We start from the raw sequence: 23,796 nt of genomic DNA, 5'->3' as shown, positions 1-23,796 counted from the left end.
ACACTTCCCATGAAAAAGATCCACTCACAAGAAATATGCTCCGTCTTTAAGATCTAGGCCAACTTGCTTAGAAATCAAGTTATAACACACATGCGGGCAGTGTTAAGAGCATGGAGCTGGAAGCCAGATTTGCCTGACCTCAAATCCCAGTTACGTCACTTGAGAGCTTTGTGTCCTCTGACAGTTTAATATCCTTTTGTGTCAATTTTTGTATCTGTAGGATGGAGATGACAGTATCCACTTCTTAAAGTTTTGGTGAGGAGTACAATAGTTGAGCTGTTTAGAATGTCAAGCAACGGCATTGGTTTCGTCTGTCAAGCAGATGGAGCCCTTAACCAAGATCATGGTGAGGCTAGTGTGACTGCATTGCAGACAGCTCAGGCTGACTTGCTCCAATTCCCATATATGTGTTGTCATGTGGAGCAAAGCTAACACTGCAGTGTGGCAATTCTGAGCTCACACAGATTTTATAATCCATTGGTAGGTAGGAACACAAGAGCAGAAGGGGCATGCAGAAGTAGCTTTCTGGGTGAATTTCCTTTTTTCTCTGCATTTCCAGATTCCATCACTTTATAGCTGTTTTCTTAGTTTCTTAGTGGTAAATTTTTTCTTTTTTTTCTTTACTTTTAAATGTAGGTAATATTCACTTAGTTCAAAATTTAAAAATATGTAATGCAAGAGTTGCCAGGGGAGGACGACTGAGCGGCCACTTTGCCGTGGAGAGCTGCGTGCACTGACAACCCCCACCTGCAAACCTGGAATGACCCACGTCATTTGAAAAGCACCAGCCACCATTTTATTGTGGGTCAGAGAATAGTTCCAGGCACTGCCAGGGACCGACGACCCACACTCTCCGATCTGGACTGTCTCAAACTGGAATGTCTCATCATGGAATTTCAGCATCCCCCCCCCCCCCCCCCCCCCCCCGCCACCGAAGTGAACAGCCAATCCTATCCTGCCACAGTCTAAAGATGCCCTTACTTGGCTATCTGCCCACCTAAGGTCAAACCCAGAACGCTTGCACCCATAAAACACCTTACTCTCCAATACCAGGCGCGACTTCCCTGACTCCCCACTCTGGAGTCACGGAACCTTGCTGGGGAATTGCAGACTCCAATAAAGGCTTTCTTGGCTCCATAACTTGGTCTCTCTCTTTCCTCTTTCCTCTGCCTCCTTCTATTAAACATTACATGTAAGATGTTTGATAAAAATCTTTCTCCCGTTCCTGGACCTGAGCCACCCTTTTTCTATCTCCATAGGTGGGGTGACATTAGTAGCTTCTTGAATTTACTTCCAAGGAGTTTTGTGCATATACAAGTGTAAGACATATTTGTTTACATATATATCACCTCCCTTTATACATATAGTCTGACAGGCTGTACTGTGCTTTTTTTTCCACGTAACAATATTAGAAATAATTCCAATCTTTTTCACATGCATAGTATGTATAAATGTACCAAAGTTTATTTACTAGTCTCCCATTGCTGAGTATTGAAAAATTTCCACTCTTATTAAAAGCAGTGTTACAAAGAGTGACCTATGTATACAAAATTCATACTTGAACAAATGTATCTGTAGAATAAATGCTTAGACGTGGATTTCTGTTTAAAGGATTTAAACATTTATAAATTTTAGAGTTACTTCCAAATTATACTCCAAATTACCCTCTCAAACTCTATGAATAAAAATATTTTTATGAATAAGAATATTATAGCTTGCCAATACTATACGGTATCAAACTTTGATGGTTTTCAGTTTTGTAGAAAACTATTTCTCAGATTACATTTGTATCCTATTATAAATACAGTTGAACATTTTTTCAACTGTCTTGATTTATAGAAACTCTTCACATATTTGTGAAATTATCCCTTATCTGGAATGTGTCTTCAAGTATTGTTTCCCTTTTGATTTTTCTCATTTTGAGTTTTGCAAAGCAGGTATCTTTTTATTTTTCTATTCTAGAATCTGTCAGTCTTTTATGTCTTTTGGTTTATTATGTCATTTGAAGTTATAGAAAGATACTCCCATGACTTTGTCTAAGTACTTCTAAAGTTTCCTTGTTTGCATCTAAACCCTTATTCCATTTGGAATTTTTCCAATGTTGTTAGATAGTTATCTGTTTTTCACACTTATTATTTGTTACTCAGTGATATATGATGCAAGAATTATCATATCCTTGAATCTTTTATGTATTTGTTTATATTTCTGGAATTTCTATTTTATTTTACTAGTAAACTTGTTTATATGTACACCTTTACTACATCAGTTCAATTATGAAAGCATTTTAGTCATTTTAACAGCTGTTAGGGCAATTTTCTCCTAATCAATCTTGTTCAGCTCTTTTCTCTATTTTTGTTTGTTTGCCTGTTTGTTTTAGTATTCCACAAGATCTTTTGAATAACCTGTTGGGGCATTTGTAAGGTTTGAGGCAAATTTACAGATCAGCTTTGGCAGAATTGACAGACAGCTGCATTTTGATATGTCTTCCTCATTAAGACTATGAAAGACAGTTTTCTTGTCTAAGTTGTTTTTGTCACTGAACGTTATCAGTGTTCTGCTGCTGCAATAACAGATTACCACAACTCTAGTGTCTCAAGATAATACATGTGTATTATCTTGCAGTTCTGGAGATCAGAAGTCTGAAATGGGTTTCACTGGCCTGGAGCCAAGATGGCGGAGCACATCTTGGGGATGTTGGGGGGGGCAGTTTGTTCCCTTGCCTTTTTTAGCATCTAGAGGCCACCTGCATTTCTTAGCTTGAGTCCTCTCCCTCCATCTTCGGAGCATATCACTCTAGTCTCTGCGCCCTTTGTCATATGTCTCTTTTCTTACCCTGATCTTCCTGTTCCGTCTTACAAGGGTCCTTGTGATTATATTAGATCTGCTTAGATAATCCAGGATGATCTCCCCATATCAAGATCATTAATCAAACCTGCAAAACTCTTTCCACCATGTAAGGTAACATATTCACAAGTTCCAAGAATTAGGACGTAGACTTTTATTTTTTAATGTTTATTCATTTTTGAGAGACAGAGCATGAGCAGGGCAGAGGCAGACACAAAGGGAGATAAATCATCTGAAGCAGGCTCCAGGCTCTGAGCTGTCAGCACAGAGCTGGATGTGGGGCTCGAACCCAGGAACCCCGAGATCATGACCTGAGCTGAAGTCAGATGCTTAACCAACTGAGCCACCCAGGTGCTCCAGATGTAAACATTTTTGACGGACCATTATCTAGCACACTAAACACTGGTATGTTTTAGGCTTTTTTGTTTTTCTCAAATTGTTCTTTCAAATTTCTTAGTCATATTTATTTCTAGGTATTTTAATCCTTTGGTTGCTGTTATAAATGAGGTATTTTCTTCTATTACATATTCTAAATCAGATTTGTTTGTACAGATGAGAGCTATTGATTTCTGTATAATAATTATTTATGTTGCCAACTACCTTAGTGTTGTATATGATAGTTTTTCAATTGATTCTCCTGGGTTTTTCACGGGTACAGTCATACTAGCTGCAAATGGAGTTAATTTTACTTCTTCTTTCTAATTTTGACATTTTAATTACTTCCTTTTTTTCTAACTGCATTGAATAATATATCCAGAACAATATAATATAATAACAACAATAGCCATCTTTATTTTGTTACTTAATTTAATAAGACTATTTCTAGTGTTTCTCCTTTAAGCATGTTACTGACTTTAATCATGCTAAGGAGGTATACAATTCTCACTTTATTAAAAAAATTTATCAAGAATAACCATCGACTTTATTGCAAAACTGGAAAAGCTGATCTTCAAATTCCTACGGAATTGCAAAGGGCCCCAGATAGCCAAAACAATGTGGAAAAAGATAAACAAGTTACAGAGTTCAAACTCCAATTTAAAAATTCACTACAAATCTACAGTACAGTGTAGCACTGGCAATATGAATATAGTATATAGTACAGCATATATATTTACATATATATATCAGTATTATACACACCAGTACAATAAAATTGAGAATCTGGAAATAAACACCTATAGCCACTAATTTTCAACAAGGGTGCCAACATCAAGCCATGGGGAAAGAGTAGTGTCTTCAACAAATGAGGCTGTGTCAACCAGATACCATACTCTATTTCACATCTTTATTCATGACAAAATGTAAAGTGAGAAAATAAAAGAGAACTCAAGAGAAAGCCACAAAGAGTTCCAATATTTAGTAGGCAGAGAGAAGAGAAGCTGTCAAGGGATCTTGAAAGTAAGCTAAATAAAATTGCTAAAGAAGTAGGAGAGATTAAGTGAAGAATGCATTTTCCACATAATAAATGGTTAACCACGATACTAAAATACTGCTGGGAATGAAGAGTATTCATTGGATCAGCAACATGGAGGTCACCAATGTCTGATGGGAGAACTTTCTGTTGGCACAGAGGAAGCGAACAATGATAGTAACTGTATGTAGAAAACTCATGACTCTTGGATAGCCATGACAATAGAGTGACAAGGGATAGTATATATCTGAACAGGAATATGGGATCACAGGAGAAATTTTTGAATGTGAGCACTTTGATTACCAGAGGGGAGAATTTATGAAGAGAAAAATACTAAAGATGTATGTAAGAAAGAGGAGGGAGCATGAGAAATGGACTGATCTTTCTGAGAAGATAGGAGGGATCCAAGTGCAGGGAGAGAGACTGAGCTCTGGAGGGAGAAGGTACATTTCCTCAGTTGACATGGGAGAAGGAGAGCAGGCTGTGGATGCCAGCAGCTGATAAGAGCAGGAAGATGAGTGGCGAGTCCCAACATTTCAGCTTTAATGGATGTCATCAGCTTGGGATTGAATGACATGGCAGAAAGGTTTGATTTGATTTCCTCAAATCAGTGGTTTGAGGAAAGAAAGAGGCAGCCATGCTACTAGACAATAAGGTGACTTGTGCAAATCACAAGGTAGACATCCCTCAGGACACTTCCTCGCCATCTGGTAAGTTGTAATATATATAGACCTGTAGTTAAGACACTATAGTTAAGAGGTAATGTGTAATACACAACTTGCAAACTATAAGATTTAGCTTCTTAGAAGGTACAACATAGCCACTTCATAGCATGAAGACGTAGGCTTATCAGAGAAGGATTGCTGGACAGTTTTACAAGGCCAGATGAGGTTGATGGTTGTCAATACAAATCTTACCTGTTGCTTCAAATCACAAAGTAATGGTTATATGCCCTTAGTTGAAAAGGAGTCCTGGATACAAGGTATTGGAAAACATGCTTAGAGCATTTGTTCTTAAATTTTAGTTTGCCACAAAATCCCCAGGAGGGCTTGCTAAAACACAGATTGCTGGGTCCCACCCTCTGGATTTCTGATTTATTAGGTCTAAGGTGGTGTGCAAGAATATATAGTTCTTAAATAATTTAATGTTTTTATCAATTTTTAAGAGACAGAGAGAGACAGAGTGCTAGTGGAATAGGGCACAGAGAGAGGTGAGAGGGAGACACAAATCTGAAGCAGGCTCCAGGCTCTGAGATGTCAGCCAGAGTTGGACACGGGGCTCAAACCCATGAATCGTGAAATAATGACCTGAAATGAAGTAGGACACTTAACTAAGCCACTCAGATGCCCCAAGAATATATATTTCTAACAAACTCCAAGGGGATGCTAATACTGCTGGTCCAGGGATCACATTTTGAGAACCACTGGCCTACAGAAATCAGTGGCATCGGCCCTGTCACCAATCAGAGTAGATCAGAGCAACAGTGAAAGCACTTTTCAAGTCACATGTGGACTTTTGTTCTTTGTTTTCCTAGTAGGCTCCTAATTTCCATTTGCTGATCTATCCAATTCTCTCCACGTCTGGCTCTAGTGATGGAGCTATGACCTGGGCAAAGTCAGGAAGCACATATTATCCCTTTGGTCAAGACAGTTGGATCTGTGAGTAGCATGCAACTGAACCCAGCCCCCATCTGCTCCACATGAACCTGGAGCTGAGGAGCTGCTGGCATCTTCTTGTGATGGCAAGAGAGCCCACCTTCAGTTGAAGCCATACCTATCTCTGAATTTTTTGGGTTTTTTTTGAGCCAAAAAAGTCATCATTTTGTTTTTGCTACTGTGTGATTTTCTGTTATTTGTCAACAAAAATATCCTGATTCATAAGCTGACATCTGATTCACATCTTCCTCTTAAGTACTGTGTCTCCCCAAACTACTTACATTAAAAAATGTCTGTGGACCTTGAGCACCTTTCTACCATCTTTCAAGAGAATATCAATTAACAGTCATTTCAAAGAGGAATAATTCCTTATTTGTGGAAGAGAAAAAGGAGAAATTCAATGTGTCTTAATGTGGTGTTTGCTCCATGCTTTTCTGAATGGTAATTGAAGTCTGCTGAGCAGGAGTCACAAGGCTTAAAAAAGAAACTCTCAGAGCACTTTGCATAATTACCTTTTATTTGTGAAAGACTGTTGCATCTGTTCCCTAATGCACAAAAATGATTGGTACTGAATTCTGTTTTCCATTCTCTTATGATCAAAGCAAAAGAAGGAAGAAGGGACTGAAGATATGACCTAATAATATCCTAGTCTTTTTCAGTAGTAAGCTTGTAGGTATCTATCCAATTTTTGCTTAGTGTGTTAGTTTTTAACTATGACAGAGACACTAGTTTTCCTCTGTTGGAGGAGGTCATCAAAGCAAGTGAACACCAGTTGACCCACGAGCTGGCCCAAGCAATCCAAGGCTCTCAACCCTCCCTTGCCCTTGTGGTATATGGTCTGTCCACTATTTCTAGACAACGAACCACTTTAAGTATGCAGCCTTGAGAAGGTAAGGTCTTACTGAGACCATCTGGACTGTATATGTATATGTGCTGAATCCCATTAAGGTCTCCATAAGAATTATTAAGATTTTGGTGGGCAGTACAGAGAGTTACTTGTCCTGGGTTTGCCCGAGACAAGCCTCATGGGTAAGCCTCCTTGCTATCACACCTGCCACTTACCACTCCGCAGTGCCTGCCTCTTTCTTCAGTCTCTCCTTGTTCTCTGGTTACAATGAAAATTATAGAAAACTTATGAAAGAAATGGAAGATGACACCAAGAAATGGAAAGCATTCCATGCTCATGGATCAGAAGAATAAACATTGTGAAAATGTCATTATTACCCAAAGCAATCTACACATTCAATGCAATCCCCATCAAAATTACACCAGTGTCCTTCTCAAAGCTAGAACAAACTATTCTAAAATTTTTATGGAACCACAAAAGACCCTGAATACCCAAAGTAATATTGAAGAAGAAAACCAAAATGGGAGGCATCACAATCCCAGACTTTAGCCTCTGCTACAAAGCTGTCATCATCAAGACAGTATGGTATTGGCATAAAAACAGACACATAGACCAATGGAATAAAATAGAGAACCCAAAGTGGGCCCACAAACGTACAGCCAATTAATCTTTGACAAAGCAGGAAAGAGTATCCAGTGGCAAAAAAACAGTGTCTTTAGCAGGTGGTGCTGGGAGAACTGGACAGCGACATGCAGAAGAATGAAACTAGAACACTTACTTACGCCATACACAAAAATAAGCTCAAAATGGCTCAAGGACCTGAATGTGAAACAGGAAACCATCAAAACCCTTGAGGAGAAAGTAGGAAACAGCCTCCTTGACCTCAACCACAGCAATTTCCTACTCGACACATCCCCAAAGGCAAGGGAATCAAGAACCAAAATGAACTATTGGGACCTCATCAAGATAAAAAGCTTCTGCACTGCAAAGAAAACAATCAAGAAAACTAATAAGCAACCAACAGAATGGGAAAAGATAGTTGCAAATGACACATCGGATAAAGGGCTAGTATCCAAAATCTACAAGGAACTCACCAAACTCCACACCCAAAAAATGAATAATCCAGTGAAGAAATGGGCAGAAGACATGAACAGACACTTCTCCAAAGAGGACATCCAGATGGCCAACAGACACATGAAATGATGCTCAGCATCACTCATCATCAGGGAAATACAAATCAAAACCACACTGAGATACCACCTCACACCAGTCAGAGTGGCTAAAAGGAACAAATCAAGAGACTATAGATGTTGGCGAGGATGTGGAGAAATAGGTACTGTCCTACACTGTTGGTGGGAATGTAAACTGGTGCAGCCTCTCTGGAAAACAGTATAGAGGTTCCTCAAAAAACTATCAATAGAATTCCCCTATGACCCAGCAATAGTACTGCTAGGGATTTACCCAAGGGATACAGAAGTGCTGATGCATAGGGGCACATGTACCCCAATGTTCATAGTGGCACTTTCTACAATAGCCAAATCATGGAAAGGACCTAAATGTCCATCACCTGATGAATGGATCAAGAAGATGTGGTGTGTGTGTATACACACACACACACACACACACACACACACACACACACAATGGAGTACTACATGACAATGAGAAAGAATGAAATATGGACATTTATAGCAAAGTGGATGGACCTTGAGGGTGTCATGCTAAGCGAAATAAGTCAGGCGGAGAAAGACAGATACCATATGTTTGCACTCATAGGTCTAACAGGAGAAACCTAACAGAGGACCATAGGGAGGGGAAGAGGAAAAGAGAGTTGGGGAGAGAGAGGGACGCAAATCATGGGAGACTCTTACTCTTGAATACTGAAAACGAACCGAGGGCTGAAGGGGGAGGGGAATGGGAGAAGGAGGGTGATGGTCATGGAGGAGGGCACTTGTGGGGAAAAGCACTGGGTGTTATATGGAAACCAATTTGACAATAAACTATATATTAAAAAAAACTTTCACCAGAGGAATTACTGAGGTTGCAAATCAACATCCTGCTCCTCCCACTTGCTGCCAAAAGAGCATCATGGCTTATAATGCATTTGAGGGTATTTGCAGCAAACAGTTCTGCTTAGAGCTGGGAAAATGTCATTAAGTGACATACCACAAGTTAAAAATGTTACCTAGCTAGTAGGTGACAGATCCAGGATGGAAAATCATACATGTCTTTGGTATATTTCTTATTTTATACTTACATATATAGTTTAATGACATTTTTAAAGTTGTTTATTTTCTCTGATATAACCTCTCTTGATTGTGGTTAAACTTCTACAGTAGTTGAGCTACTTTTAAAAATATTTGAAGGAACAAAATTTCAAGTATTACCTAAAGTTTGCATTTATTTGGAACTAATAAAAAGTACCAATATGTCTAAAAAATAACAAGTTCATTTTCCAAGATTCGTGGCTGATTTTATCTTGCAGAAAGGATAATATACCTACTTTGTTTGACATACAATATTGTCTATATAGGTAATTTAGTATCTTAGAAGGTGATGATAGACACATTAAATTAAGTTAGAAGAAAGTTCTTTGGTTTGGTCTCAGTAGAGGCCATTAAAATAATAAATTTTAACCAAAAATAATAAATATAAATTGATTACAAACATATATAAAAATATAATGCCTGATTTATGTATAAAAATTACAGGAAACTATACTGGAGAAAATTACAATCACCACATAATCCTATCACCTATTCAAAATGAACATTTACATTTTTCAACGTATACCTTAGCAGATATGGTCATATGGTGCATATATAATGCTGTATACTTCACTTAAAATTACAAGGATTTTCCCACATCACTGAAAATTCATTGTAGCATTATTTAAGTAACTACATACTAGATGGAACCATATTAAATTGTTGATATTTGTCAAGAATAGTAATTTCATATGGTTTAATCCAATAATACTATCATGGGGACTTTTGAGCCCTTTGGGCCCCAAGTCACAATAATTATATTTTAAATGGCAATGGCAACCTAGTACACACACACACACACACACACACACACACAAGGTAATTATTTCCATTTCTCTTTATTAAGTTTTTAAACGTTCATGTTATTAATCTCTAAATTAATTTTACCACCTACTAATGATTGCAATCGAGTTTGAAACACTGCTTTGTCATATGGACATACTGTAATTTACTTACCCATACTTCCTATTGTTGGCTATGTAAATTAATTTTTTCTCTATTATAAATGATGCTATGTAAACATTGTTCTCTATTTCCCATCATTCTGACTTACTTCGCTAGGAAAGGAGTAGAAATCCTGGGTTCTGGGAACACTGAAACTTAATAGTAATAATGACTACAGTTTGTTGATGTGTGTGGGGTCCTATGTTAGGAAATTTCTGTGCATTATTTCCTGTCAGCCATATACAACCATGGGGAGTAGGTATTGTCTTTAAATTATAGGAAGAAACTCAGAGGAAACAAGTGACCGAGCCAAAGCATACAGCCAGTAAGCAGGGAGCTGAAAATCAAATCCAGAGCTCTGACTCCATGCCCAGGCCTAATTTTGACTCGAACTGAAGCAATGGGCTGTGTTTATACAGAACAGTATGATATAAACATATGCCATATCTCTTTTCTTGGCACTATATGACATAATTGCAGGGTGATGTGAAATAATGATTTATATGGATTGCAATTCAATTGCTTACTAATAACATTTGTAGAACATTTGGAGGTTTCAGGAATTCATAATTCTTGCTATAAAATTACTGCATAAATGAATTAGTAAATAACCTTAGCTTCTTTTTTAAAAAAAAGTGTGTCAGGATGCAAATATATATGTGTGACTATGAACAGCTCTAAGAAGATTAGCTAAGAAGCCCAAAAGCGACATGTCCAGGAACACTGAAATAGAGAAAAAGCAATTCTCAGAGACTGGCCAGATGTCAACCAGAATCACCAACATTAGTTGGGCATTTTCTACAAGTCATACAATTTTCAACACTTTTTAAATCCATAATCTAATCATACAACAATTTTTGTGAGGTATCTTTTATGATTATTACCATTTTATGTTGAGGAAATTCAAGCACAGAGAGAATGAGGAACCTGCCCCAGACATCACAGCTAGAAAGTGGTAGAATCTAGATTCCTCCTGTGTCTGACTGACAAGTGTATGTTTTTTTTTTTTTTCTCTCTTCTCTGTTGTATTTTCTTACTGGTATCCATTCCAACATAACAGACTATATATTTTACATATCTTTTGCATATCTTAATTGTTTTTTTCCCCACTAGAATTGAAGCTCCAAAAGGGTACAGATTTTTTCTTTCTTTTTTTTTTTTAACAGTTGTTTCTTATTTAAAGTGGTTTTTGTTTGTTTATTTTTTAAGTTTATTTATTTATTTATTTTAATGTAACATAATTTTTTTAACATATGCAATTATTTTCCATCATTTACAATACAGTAGTTACAATGACACTCCAAACAGAAAAGCAAAGTAAAAAATCAAAACCCCCACTTCTATTTCATGTAATTAGACTTAGAAGTGTATGTTTTTTTAGATGAGAAGAGATTTCTGGAGCTTCCATAGAGGTTGGAATGTTAAAGTTAGAAGGAGGTTAATTCAGGACTGGGGCAGGAAAGATGTAAAATGAGCCTGGAGCAACTTGTAGTGCCAGAAAAGAAGGACATGATGGAAAAAACAAGAAGGAAATACACTCACAATAGTTAGGGTATTTTGCAGTCACATGCTCTACCACTGAGCTACACCCCCATGGTTGGGGGTATTTTGAAGGGACAGAGGAGCCAAGTGAAAAAGCTCCCAGTTGCCAAACTGTAATAATTTGAGCAAGAAAGTAAATAGGGCTACACTGGATTATAACTCAAAATATAAATATCCATTAGTCCATAGTAATATAAATGACTTATTGAATAAATTCATAGAGGGAGAAGAGACAAACATCCCATGCAGAAGCATTCCAAATAAATTATGTAGAAATTCTATCCTCAAAAAAGTAGAGCATAACTCCCCATCCTAAAATGTGGGCTGCGCATAACTTTCTTCCAGAGGATGGCTTGGAAAGAGGGAAAAAACAGTATCTTTAGGGTTACCTGGGTGGCTCGGTGATTAAATGTCTGACTCTTGACTTCAGCTCAGGTCTTGATCTCACAATTCATGAGATCTAACCCTGCATCGGATTCTGAGCTGACAGGGAGCAGCCTGCATGGGATTCTCTCCCTTCCTTTTAGCCCCTCACCCCTCACAAAATAAATAAATAAACTTAAAAAAAAAAGAGTAACTTTACAGTAGGAAATGGCCAGCCTTGCTTCAACCAGGTGATCAAGGTGGAAGTCAACAGTCATAACTCATGTTGATACACTATCCTCTTGCTTTTATGTGATAAAGTATGTCATTTTACTTCTGTGGGCTTTCTCCCCAGAACAGACATCCCAAGTCTAATTATGAGAAAAGACATCAAGGAAATCTGACATTCTACAAAACACCTGACCCATACTCCTCAAAACTGCCAAGGTGATCAAAAACGAGAATAATCTGAGGAACTGTCATGTTCAAGAGGAGCCAAAGGAGACATAGTGGCTAAATGTAATATGGAATTCTACATAGGATGGTGGAACAAGAAAAGGGCATTAGGTAAAAACTATGTCATCTGAAGAAAGCATGGACTTTAGTTAATAATGCATCAATATTAGTTAATCACTTGTAGCAAGTATACCATTTTAATGTATGACACTAATAATAGGGGAAACTGGATGTGAGGTATATGAGAACTCTCTGTATTATCTTTGCAATTTTTCTGTAAATGTAAACTGGTCTAAAATAAAAAAAAAGTTTATTTAAAGAATGAAGTTTTAAAGAGACCTAGTCTGTCAGGTACAAATATTTATTTTATACATTTCTTGCCTGTCTTATAATCATCTTCTGCTACCCCAGGTTTCATTAAACATTCTAGCCTGTGCTATGAGGGGTTTAAGGGATGCACCCTTGGGGCCCACAGGGAGTGGTAAGCAAATGCATGAGAAGCTGGGTACCCAATGGAAAGCCGAAATAAGACTAAAGGGAAAGAGCAGGCCAGAATGATGGGTGACCAGCAAAAATTAGGACACATGCAGCCTGGTCACATTCCCTGGGAATCACCAAAAAGGTATGGATGGTGCCCAGGTCAAAGGTATGGATGGACCCTCATAAGGAGAATAGTTGAATTATTTTTCTTTATTATTGTGCAATACTGATGTTTATTTTAATCCTTTACATCTTGTAACTTGCATTCTTCCAAGTGCCTGCAAGGTAGATACTACAGAATGAAGGGAAAGCTTCGTTGTTATTATCCAGTAACAAAGATTGTTGATAAAACCTGTTTATCCTCTACCTTCTTATTCTTGTCCAAATGTGATATATCTGTGACAGTCACATGCTTGTCTTAGCCACTTCAGTACACAGAAAGATAGTATTCACTGTCAATCATGTCATCTTTAAATATAAAGAAAAATGCATGTAATGTAGTCTGACTTTGAGAGTAGATTCCCATGATTCATCCCTTACATACACCCAGTGCTCATCCCAACAAGTCCCCTCCTCAATGCCCATCACCCACTTTTCCTGTCCCCCCCCATCAACCCTCAGTTTGTTCTCTGTATTTAAGAATCTCTTATGATTTGCTTCCGTCTCTGTAACTTGTTTTTCCTTCCCTTCCCCTATGGTCTCCTGATAAGTTTCTCAAATTCCACATATGAGTGAAAACATATGATATCTGTTTTTCTCTGATTGACTTATTTCACGTAGCATAAGACCTTCCGTTGTTGCCAATGTCAAGATTTCATTCTTTTGTGAAGAAATGGTCAGAAGACATGAATAGACACTTTTCCAAAGAAGATATCCAGATGGCTAATAGACACATGAAAGGATGCTCAACATCACTCATCATCAGGGAAATAGAAATCAAAACCACACTGAGATACCACATCATACCGGTCAAAGTGGCTAAAATGAACAACTCAGGAAACAACAGATGTTAGCAAGGATATGGAGAAAGGGGAACTCTCTTACACTGTTGGTGGGAATGCAAACTGGGGCAGCCACTCTGGAAAATGGCATGGAGGTTTTTTAAAAAAATTAAAAATAAAATTAGCCTACAACTTAGCAATGGCACTACTAGAAATTTATCCAAAGGATATAGGAGTTCTTATTCATAGGGGCACATGCACCCCAATGTTTATAGCAGTGCTATCAACAATAGCCAAATTATGGAAAGAGCTCAAATGCCCATCAACTGATTAATGGATAAAGAAGATTTGGTGTACACATACACACACCACAAACACACACACACACACACACACACACACACACAGGAATAGTATTCTATAATAAAAAAAGAACAGTTGGATTCTATGAAAATTTGAGAGCATAAGCACCATGAGAACAAAAATTCATGTCATTTGCTCATTGTTGTATCCCCAGCATCCTGAAGAGTGTTTGGCACAGAGTAATGCTCAATAAATATTTGTTAAATGAAAAATGAAATGAGAAAACTTACAAAGCCACCTTTCCCTACCCTTCCAATAGCTCCCTGGACTGGGCAATAGACAAGAACAGAATTATGTGTACAGGTTGTGCAAGTGTCTGTGTTTGTGTTGAGAGATAGAAGAAAAATAAAACCTTAATAAACGTAATAAAATCAAAATTCCATACCTCTTGGTAACACTGCCTACATAATCCTCACTGACATCTGACATCTCAAAAGAACCTAGTTATTTAATTTTGACAAAATGACACATCCATGAATGAAAGTTTTCCTGTAACCACAAATGATATATTGGAAAAAATATTTTTTTCTCATCACCATGAATGACAAAGAGATTACTTTTTAGGTTTATAATGTCTATAGAAGGTGCCACTCACATTTTATTGAATATGAATTGGAGTGTCAGTGAATGGTATTTTCTTGAAGCTTTGAACTGTAGCTTTGATGTCAAATCATCAGTCACCTGTAAGAAGCTACTCCAGAATTGTTCCAAAGAAAACATATACTTTAACCCAGTCTCAATCATTCAAATAAACTTGCTGTTTGGGACATGCTCAGAGGATTACGTTGCCTTGATGAACAATAATGTTCGATAGAAGGTAAGTGTTGAAATGGTGGTAAAGACTCAGTGTTGACTGTGTAGCCAACAACCATGTCAGTAATCAATGATTTTTGTGAATGGGATGGATTGAGTGGTAGTTGTAAAAGTAGGTGATAATATTCAATAATCAGATCATAGAATGCCATCTTAGATGTCATTCAGCAGATACTGTGGCCTGGTCCCTCAAGAGAAGCCAGTCTATCATAATGGTTAAAAACGGGGGTTGGAGAACTATAGCCCAGGGGTCAAATAGGCTCACCACCTGATTTTGTAAATAAAGTTTTATCGGAACACAGCTATGCCCATTACGTAGGATGTTTTTGTGCTACAACAGCAGAATTGAGTAGATACAATAGAGACTGTATGGCCTGCAAAGCCAAAATACTTACAGAGGGCCTGATCCCTGGTTAAAATCATAGGTTTTAGAGACTTAGGCATATATGGGGTCCAATCCAGGCCCTGCCATTTAGGAACAAATGAGTTTGGACAAGTCACTTAACCTGTCTAAGTTTGGGGTTCCTCATCTCTACCATGTGGTCAGTAATACTGGCCTTTTATTTTTCGCCTGCAACTCACCTCCTCCTCCCATTTTTTTGTATAAAGTAAAAAAGAAAAATAATTATTGTAAAGACAGAGGGAGGTGGTAAATTTTGATGCCAAATTTCATTTGGTGTCAAAACTTCAAGTGACCTGATATAAAACTATTTCTATTTCTAATTATCTACTTATCATCTATCAATCTATGTACCTATCACCTAATCTGTCTATATCATATTAACCAGAGGACACTAATGGATATATGAATACTCCCCAATCTTAGTGACTTAGCACTTTATAATCTCATTTGTCACTCACACCCAGTGAAATACGAGTGGAGAGGGGGCTCTGTTCCATGCAGTCATTCTGAGAGCTGGGCTCCTTTCCCTTTGTTGCAAGGCCCACTGAAATGTGTGACCTCATAGTCCCCACAGATGGAAAAAGAGGAAGGAGATGTGATCATTTCCACCCATGTCCCATTGATAAAGTCTCAGCATGACTCCACCTAACTGGAGGACCTCCTGATTATGGCCTTCTCATGTGGGCGGAAGCGCATGGACATTGGTCATAGGTAGCAGTCTCTGCCATGTTTATCATTTATCATAGAATCACTGCACAAATATTACACATTTATTATTGCACCCCAGACCATACTGGGGACATTAAATAACATGGAATAGTGTCTGCATGGTGTTACCTGTCTAAATCTGAAAGGCTCTGAATGATAAAACTTTGCTGGCTCTGAAGATTTCAGATGACAGACTGGAGATCTAAATACTCCTCTTGGCTAGGACAGCATAGTTGCTAAGAGATGCATTCTGGGACCAGACTGCCATGATTTTGAATCCTGGCTCTCCTACTTGGGCAGGCTCCTTAACTTCTCTGTGAATCCCTTTCCACATGGCTAAAAGAGAGATAATAATAATAATAATAATGCCTATGCAAATGAACTTATGTTAGTGTATATAATGCATTCGGCACAATTGCCTGATTCATATGAGTTCAAATGAGTTCTAAACAAGAATCAGTTATTATTCCTGTATGCAGCTATTATTATTGTTGTTAATGCTATTTTTAAATAGTATAGTAACTGACACACAGCAAATGCTTATTATATAATTAGCTGAAGAACAGTTTTCATAGCATTATGGAAAGAGCGATTGTTTAGCCTTTGGTTGAAAAGTTCAAATGAGCTAAGATTATTGTTTAACAAGAAGACCAATGTAATTATTAATAGGCTTTGTTAGAAAAGTTTCCTGTGTAACAACTGCTGTGGGTGACATCTAATAAATATTGAGTGTGTATTTGGTGCCAAGCACTAAACCAAGCCCTTTACTGACATTATTACTTCTTCCTGCTTATACTCACCTATAAAGTAGATTTCCTTGCTGATATTTTACAGATATGAACACAAAAGCCTAGAGAGTTTATTTATTTAATTTATTTTTAAAATATTTATTTATTTTAGGGGTGCCTGGGTGGTTCAGTCAGTTGAGCGTCCGGCTTCGGCTCAGGTCACGATCTCACGGTTCGTGGGTTTGGGCCCCGCATCAGGCTCTGTGCTGACAGCTAGCTCAGAGCCTGGAGCTTGTCTTTGGATTCTGTCTCTCCCTCTCTCTCTGACCCTCCTCTGCAAATGCTGCCTTTCTCTTTCTCTCAAAAATAAATAAAAACATTAAAACATTTTTAATATTTTTTTTGAGAGAGAGAGAATACAAGCAGAGAATGGGCAGAGAGAGAGAGAGAGAGGCAGAGAATCCCAAGCAGGCGCCATGCTGTCAGCACAGAGCCTGATGAGGGGCTCAAACTCACAAATCATGAGATCATGACCTGAGCCAAAACTGAGAGTTGGACGCTTAACCAACTGAGCCACCCAGGTGTCCCAAGGCCCAGAGAGTTTAAACACTCAGCCTGGGGTCTCACAGCCACTGAATGGCAATAAGGGGATTAGACCTGTTCACACCCAGATCCAGATGCTGTCACCTTCCCAAGCCTTCTTTTCTCTTTATTACAGAATCAGAATGGTCTCTGCTATACCTCCCAGAATGTCACTGCTGCTCAAAATACATTCATTGCTGAATTATTTCTGTTGTCTAGAGACTTTCCAGGTAGCTTATCAATTAAGAAAAATAATTACAATAGCCTAGAGTTAAATTTTGATTTTGGTTTAACATTTATTAATTTAGCCATTAGTTTCTTTTTAATAGAAAAGACATATTACCAACACACTTATAATATACAGTCATTACAACGAATTTCCCAAATTATAATCAACATTCATCACAATTATCACATTTTACGTAAATATTATAATAGTAATGTTGTGTATGGTCCCATATCATTAACACCAAACTAAATTTACATGTGAAATTGGGAACAACATGCTATATATAATTGATGGTACATTTCTGATACATAAGTCATTTTGAGTAATGAAATCATTAGTATTTTTTGCTCTACTCATTTTTTGCAAACTAGCTGTGAACGGTTTCATTAGGTGAGCTGGGATCATTGCCTTCTATATTATTGCTAAACTAAGGCTGCATCAGAATTAATCTTGTTGGTGAAGTGCAGCAAATGCTAACATGAGATTATTGTGGGGTGATAGTAAGCTGCCATCCGTGGAAGAAATGGAATGGACTCTATTCATGACACTGTCACATGTCCCCCACAGGCTCACCCACTACTGGCTTCTTTTCTTCTCTTGGCTGTGATATTTCTTGGTTAAGTCACAATATATGACATGTTGAGTTTCCTGGTCCAGAATCTTCATCTTCAGGGCACTTAGTTTAGCATGAGTACCTAGTACATGTGAGGAGGTACTGTGCTCCCCTGGAACTCTGCCCCTGGGGCCATTGACTGAGTTCTATCTCCAGAGGCGGTGCTTTCTTCTTTCTCTTTTTTAAAAATTTTTTAATGTTTTATTTATTTTTGAGACAGAGGGACACAGAGCATGAGCAGGGAAGGTCAGAGAGACAAGGAGACACAGAGTTGGAAGCAGGCTCCAGGCTCAGCTGTCAGCCCAGAGCCTGACACAGGGATTGAACCCACGAATGTAAGATCATGACCTGAGCCGAAGTTGGAGGCTTAACCAACTGGGCCACCCAGGCGCCCCAGTGCTTCCTTCTTTCATCCTAACTCCACAAAGCCCCTGCTCCTGGACAGCTGGCAATGCCCATATGGACTTTCCCCCTTCTAAACACGACAGATGCTGTTGAAATAGAAGTCTACCAGTTTAATATCTCTTGAACTCATCTCTTCCTTATTTCCAATGCCTTAATTGTAGTTTGGGCTTACATCAGCTCCAGTCAGGATTCCTGGAATACAGAGCTCTTAAGTGAACTTGTTTCTGGGGAACATAGCACTTATCCTGTAACTTCACTGCTGAAAATTTCTCCAAACTCCTCACCTCCCACAAGAGAACCCAGCCTCCTTAGCCTCCTGCCTCAGACAGTTCAGGAAATGGCCTCTGCCTCCTCATCTAGTCTTCCTTTTTGGGCCTTTTCCTTTGTATTTGAACTTCTAGGTGTTTACAGTTGCTTTCCCTTCATTTCCAGGCCTCCGCATTTGCCTTGCTCCCTACTTCTTCTCATCCTGAGCCCTTATTCTATTAACCAGCTGTGTTTGTCCCTCACGCCTAGTTCATCAAGTTCATGGGCAGGCTTCCTTGATACAGCCTTATCATTACCTTTCCTTGTCGATTTCATTCCATCACCTGCTTTCTTTTAAAATGGCACTTACTGAAATTTCTCCTCATATGTAAGATGTCCCTCCCTCTACTCCCCAAAATGTACCACCCCCCATTATCTTGTTTCCATTATATATATTAATGATCCTGCATTGAATTCCAGTATGGGTGTGTGTGTGTGTGTGTGTGTGTGTGTGTGTGTGTGAGTGAGTGAGTGTAATTTCCCCATACCACCAAGCAACTCTTTGACACCAGCTGGGTGTCCTACTACTTAACTCTATTCTTATCCTTTCCACCTGGAGATATAACCAGATCCCACAGGTTAAGGGTTCCATTCTACAAGACTGCCCTCCCCTCAATTCAGGTGCTAAGTGCAAATCCAGGTGTCATCTGTGCTTCATGACTGATGGTGTTTTGAAAAGATAAACAAAATTGACAAACTCATAGCCAGGTTAAAGAAAAAAGAGAAAAGACTCAAATTAATACAAGAAATCAGAAATGAAAGGGGAAACATTACAACAAGTGCCACAGAAATCAAAAGAATCATAAGAGACTACTATGAACAGTTTCTAGGAGCATACAAGTTGCCAAGACTGAATCATAAAGAAAAAGAAAGTCTAAACATACCTATAACAGGGAGATTGAATCAGTAATCAAAACTCTTTCAACAAAGAAAAACCCAAGACCAGATGGCTTAACTGGTAAATTCTGCCAAACATTTAAAGGACTAATACCAATGCTTTGCAAACTTTCCAAAAAATTGAAAAGGAAGGAATATTTCCAAACTCATTTATGTGGCCAGCAGTACCTTGGAACCAAAACTGGATAAAGATATCACAAGAAAAGAAAACTACAAGCCAACATTCCTGATAAATACACATGCAAAATCACCAACAAAATTCTAGCAATCTAAAGCTAACAGCATATTAAAGGTTCATACAACATGCCCTTGGATGAAAAGATGGTTCAACATATAAAAATCAATTACTATGACATACCACATTAACAGAATAAAAAAGAAAATCACATGATCATTTCAATAGATGCAGAAAATTTATCTGGCAAAAAGGAACATTCTTTCATCATGAAAAAAAAAAAAAAACCCAATGAACCAGAAAGAGAAGGAAAGCATCTCCATATAATAAATAAATATATAACAAGCCCACAGCTAACATGATGCTCAATGATGAAAAACTGAAAGCTTTCCCCCTGACATCAGGAGCAAAGTAAGGATGCCCAATTTGCCACTTCTATTCAGAAGAGTACTGGAAACCCTAGCCAGATAAATTAGGCAATAAAAAGAACTCAGATGACATGATATTATATAAAGAAAATCCTAAATATTACACCAAAAAACTTTTAGAACTAATAAATTCAGTAAAGTTGCAAGATACAAAATCACATACAAAAATAAGTTGTGTTTCTATACACCAATAATTTCTTAGAAAAAAATTAGGAACAATGTCATTTATAAAGCATCAAAAAATCAAAAGAATAGGATAAAAAACGAAAAAGAATAATAGGCTTAATGTTGTAAAAATATTCATACTACCCAAAGCCATCTGCATATTCAATGGAAGCCCATCAAAATACCAAGTGTATTTTTTACAGAAATAGAAATAAATAATTCATATGGGACTGAAACAGACCATAAATATCCAAATCAATACTAAGAAAGAAGAACAGGGCTGCAGGCATCATAATTCCTAATTTCAAAATAGTTAAAAGGTTATAATAATCAAAACAGTATGGTACTGGCAAACAGACATATAGACCAAGGAACAGAATAGGAAGCTCATAAAGATATCCATGGGTACACAGTCAACTGATCATTGACAAGGGTGCCAAGAATACACAATGGAGAAAGGGAAAGGATAATCTCTTCAACAAATAGTATTAGAAAAACTGGATATTCACACTGAAAAGAATGAAATTCCATCCTTACCTAATCCTATATACAATTATCAATTCAAAATGGACTGAAGACTTAAATATAAGACTTGAAACCATAAAATTCATAGAAGTAGTTAACACAGGTGGAAGACTTCATGACACTGGTTTTGGCAATGATTTCACGAACATGAAACTAAAAGCTTCTGAGCAGCAAAGGAAACAGTCAATGGATAGAAAAAGCAACCTACAGAATGATGGAACATACTTGGAAACCATGTATCTGATAAAGGGTTATCTCTAAAATATATAAGAAATTCTTTCATCTCAATAGTAAACATCTAACAACCCAGTTAAAAAAAAAAATGAGCTGAAGACTTGAACATACATTTCTCTGAAGATACAAAGATTGCTACCAGGTATCTGAAAGAATGCCCAACATCATCAATTATCAAGGAAATACAAATAAAAACCACAATGAGATATCACCCAATACTTATCAGGATGGCTATTATCAAACAAATGAAAGACAAGAAGTATTGGTGAGGATATGGAAAGATTGGAATGCTTTCACATTCTTGGTGGGAATGTACAATTGTGCAGCCACTTTATGGAAAATAGTATGGAGGTTCCTCAAAAAATTAAAAATAAAAATGCCATGTGATCCCACTCTGGGTATTTACCCAAAAGTATTGAAATCAATATCTTGAAGAGACACTAGAGTCCTATATTCACTGTAGTTCTATTCACAATAGCCAAGATGTGTAAGCAACACACATGCCCATAGATAAATGAACGAAATGTGTGGCTTATATATGCAATGGAATACATTACTTATCCTTAAAAAGAAAAAAAAAAGTCTGCAAGGTGCAACAACATAGATGAACCTGAGGTCATGCTGAGTGAAAGAAGCCATCACAGAAAGACAAATACTGTATAATTCCACTTATACGAGTTACCTAAAATCGTCAAATTCATAGAATGAAAGAGTTGGATGGTGGTTGACAGGGGTTAGGACGGGGGAAATGGAGAGTTACTTACTAACTGACATAAAGTTTCAGTTAAGCAAAATGAGTAAGTTCTAGATATCTGCTGTACAACATTGTACCGATAGTCAACAGTAATGTAATGTGCACTTAAAAGTTTAAGAGGGTAGAGCTCATGCTAAATGTCTAATGATAATAATAATAATAACAATAATGAATAAAAGTCTCAAAAAGCAAAAAATTAAAAAATCAGTAAACCACCAACTCAAAATTTCCCAATAAATAAGACCAAATTTCTTTCAGGGTGTCTAAAGTCAAGTCATATACATGGATGAAAAGTCTAAGGCTTACCTCAAAACTCACAGCTCCATTGTGGTCCGTATCAAACGCGTTAAACAGAAAATGCGCATATGTTGTAGAGTCTGAAATGTTGAAAAGGGAATATCATTAAGGAAGCATTTCAATATCCTACAGAAGATTGGCTTAGCATGCCCATGACTCCTTTTATTTGGAAAATTTTGTTCTATCTTCTCTATATATGCTTTCTTCCCGGCTGCCCACCTTCTCCCAGTAGAGGATTGTGATTTGAGATTCACAGGAGTCAGCTCCCCACAACAGAGGCCATTGGTGACACATGTCCCCTGTAGGTTTCTGGCTGGAAATGCTCTGAACACGTGGGAATCTTGGGTGTGTTCCTGACACCAAGATGAGTGATGGTGCCATAGGTGGGTGTGAAGACGCGGTGAGACGCATCTGGAAATTGTTCAGTGTTTGACAGGGGTTACTTCTACACGTAAAATAATAAAAATACTAATAATGAGCACACATGTATTGGTATTTTTAGTGTTGTTACTGTGAATTTATTCACCATTTTTACAATTCAGATAAAGATAGGGACTCAGAGAGGTTGAGAAACTTGCCTAACGTCACGTAGTTGATTAAAGAGTAAAGTGAGACCTTAACTGAGTCCTTCTGATTGGAAAATCAGGCGAGACCACGGCCAGTGAAGTGGCCTGATGAAGTGGGCAGTTTCTGGGCCACAGTGGGAGTGTGTGGCTGTGAGAGGCCTTGGGCCTTGAGTGGGATTCATGGCTCTGGGACAGCGCCCAGTCCCCAGCAGCTCCCCATGCTGCCTGATAACTCAAGTATATTGTAGTACAGAGGTGGAATTTAAGGAAAGGTATTAAGCAGGCTGTGTTTTAGCTTATGGGCAAGTAATAAATTGTATCATTCATCTTCAGATAGCTGTGAAATTAGGTGATTAACTAGTTGTTACTTAACCTTCTAATTTCTGTATAAGTCTAATTACAAGAAATAGAAGTTGGGGTTCTGATTTTTTACTTTGCTTTTCTGTTTGGAGTGTCATTGTAACTACTCTATTGTAAAAGATGGAAAATAATTGCATATGTTACAAAAAATAAATTGTGTTATAAAAAAATAAAATAAAATACAGAGATGTTTAAAAAAACAAACTCTGAAGTACTCTGAAAGCAACTCTGAGGGCCTCTGAAATCCAACACTTCCCCTTAGCTTGCTTCTAGTGGGTTTTCCCTCTAATTTTTCCTCCTTTCCCTTCTGCTTTTTCTCCATTGTCCCCCTTCAGAGCTTACTGCTTTTCATGGTAAAATTATATTTTTTTCTTACTGTTTTCTTAGTGCAGTTTTCATTTTTCAGTGCTTCTGCACTTGACCCTTGATCAAATTTACTTGATTATTTTAAACGTTTCATCTCATGGTTTTAGCTTTGTCCTTAACCTTTTTTA

The 23,796-nt window shown here is 37.7% G+C and overlaps 1 protein-coding gene across 4 annotated transcripts in view; it reads right to left on the bottom strand.

The window, feature by feature from the left end:
- KCNIP4 (potassium voltage-gated channel interacting protein 4) overlaps positions 1 to 23,796 on the bottom strand; it is a 1,120,978-nt gene that overhangs the window by 6,483 nt on the left and 1,090,699 nt on the right. For all 4 annotated transcript variants that reach the window (XM_029948111.1, XM_029948138.1, XM_029948129.1 and 1 more), the window contains one exon: positions 22,386 to 22,456. In XM_029948111.1, coding sequence (XP_029803971.1) covers positions 22,386 to 22,456 — 71 coding nt within the window. The remainder of the gene's footprint in view (positions 1 to 22,385; positions 22,457 to 23,796) is intronic.

The sequence above is a fragment of the Suricata suricatta genome, chromosome 1 (genome assembly GCF_006229205.1).
Source record: "Suricata suricatta isolate VVHF042 chromosome 1, meerkat_22Aug2017_6uvM2_HiC, whole genome shotgun sequence".
Classification (NCBI taxonomy): domain Eukaryota; kingdom Metazoa; phylum Chordata; class Mammalia; order Carnivora; family Herpestidae; genus Suricata; species Suricata suricatta.
Note: the sequence above shows the minus strand (reverse complement) of the source record. Positions and strands in the feature narration are given on the sequence as shown.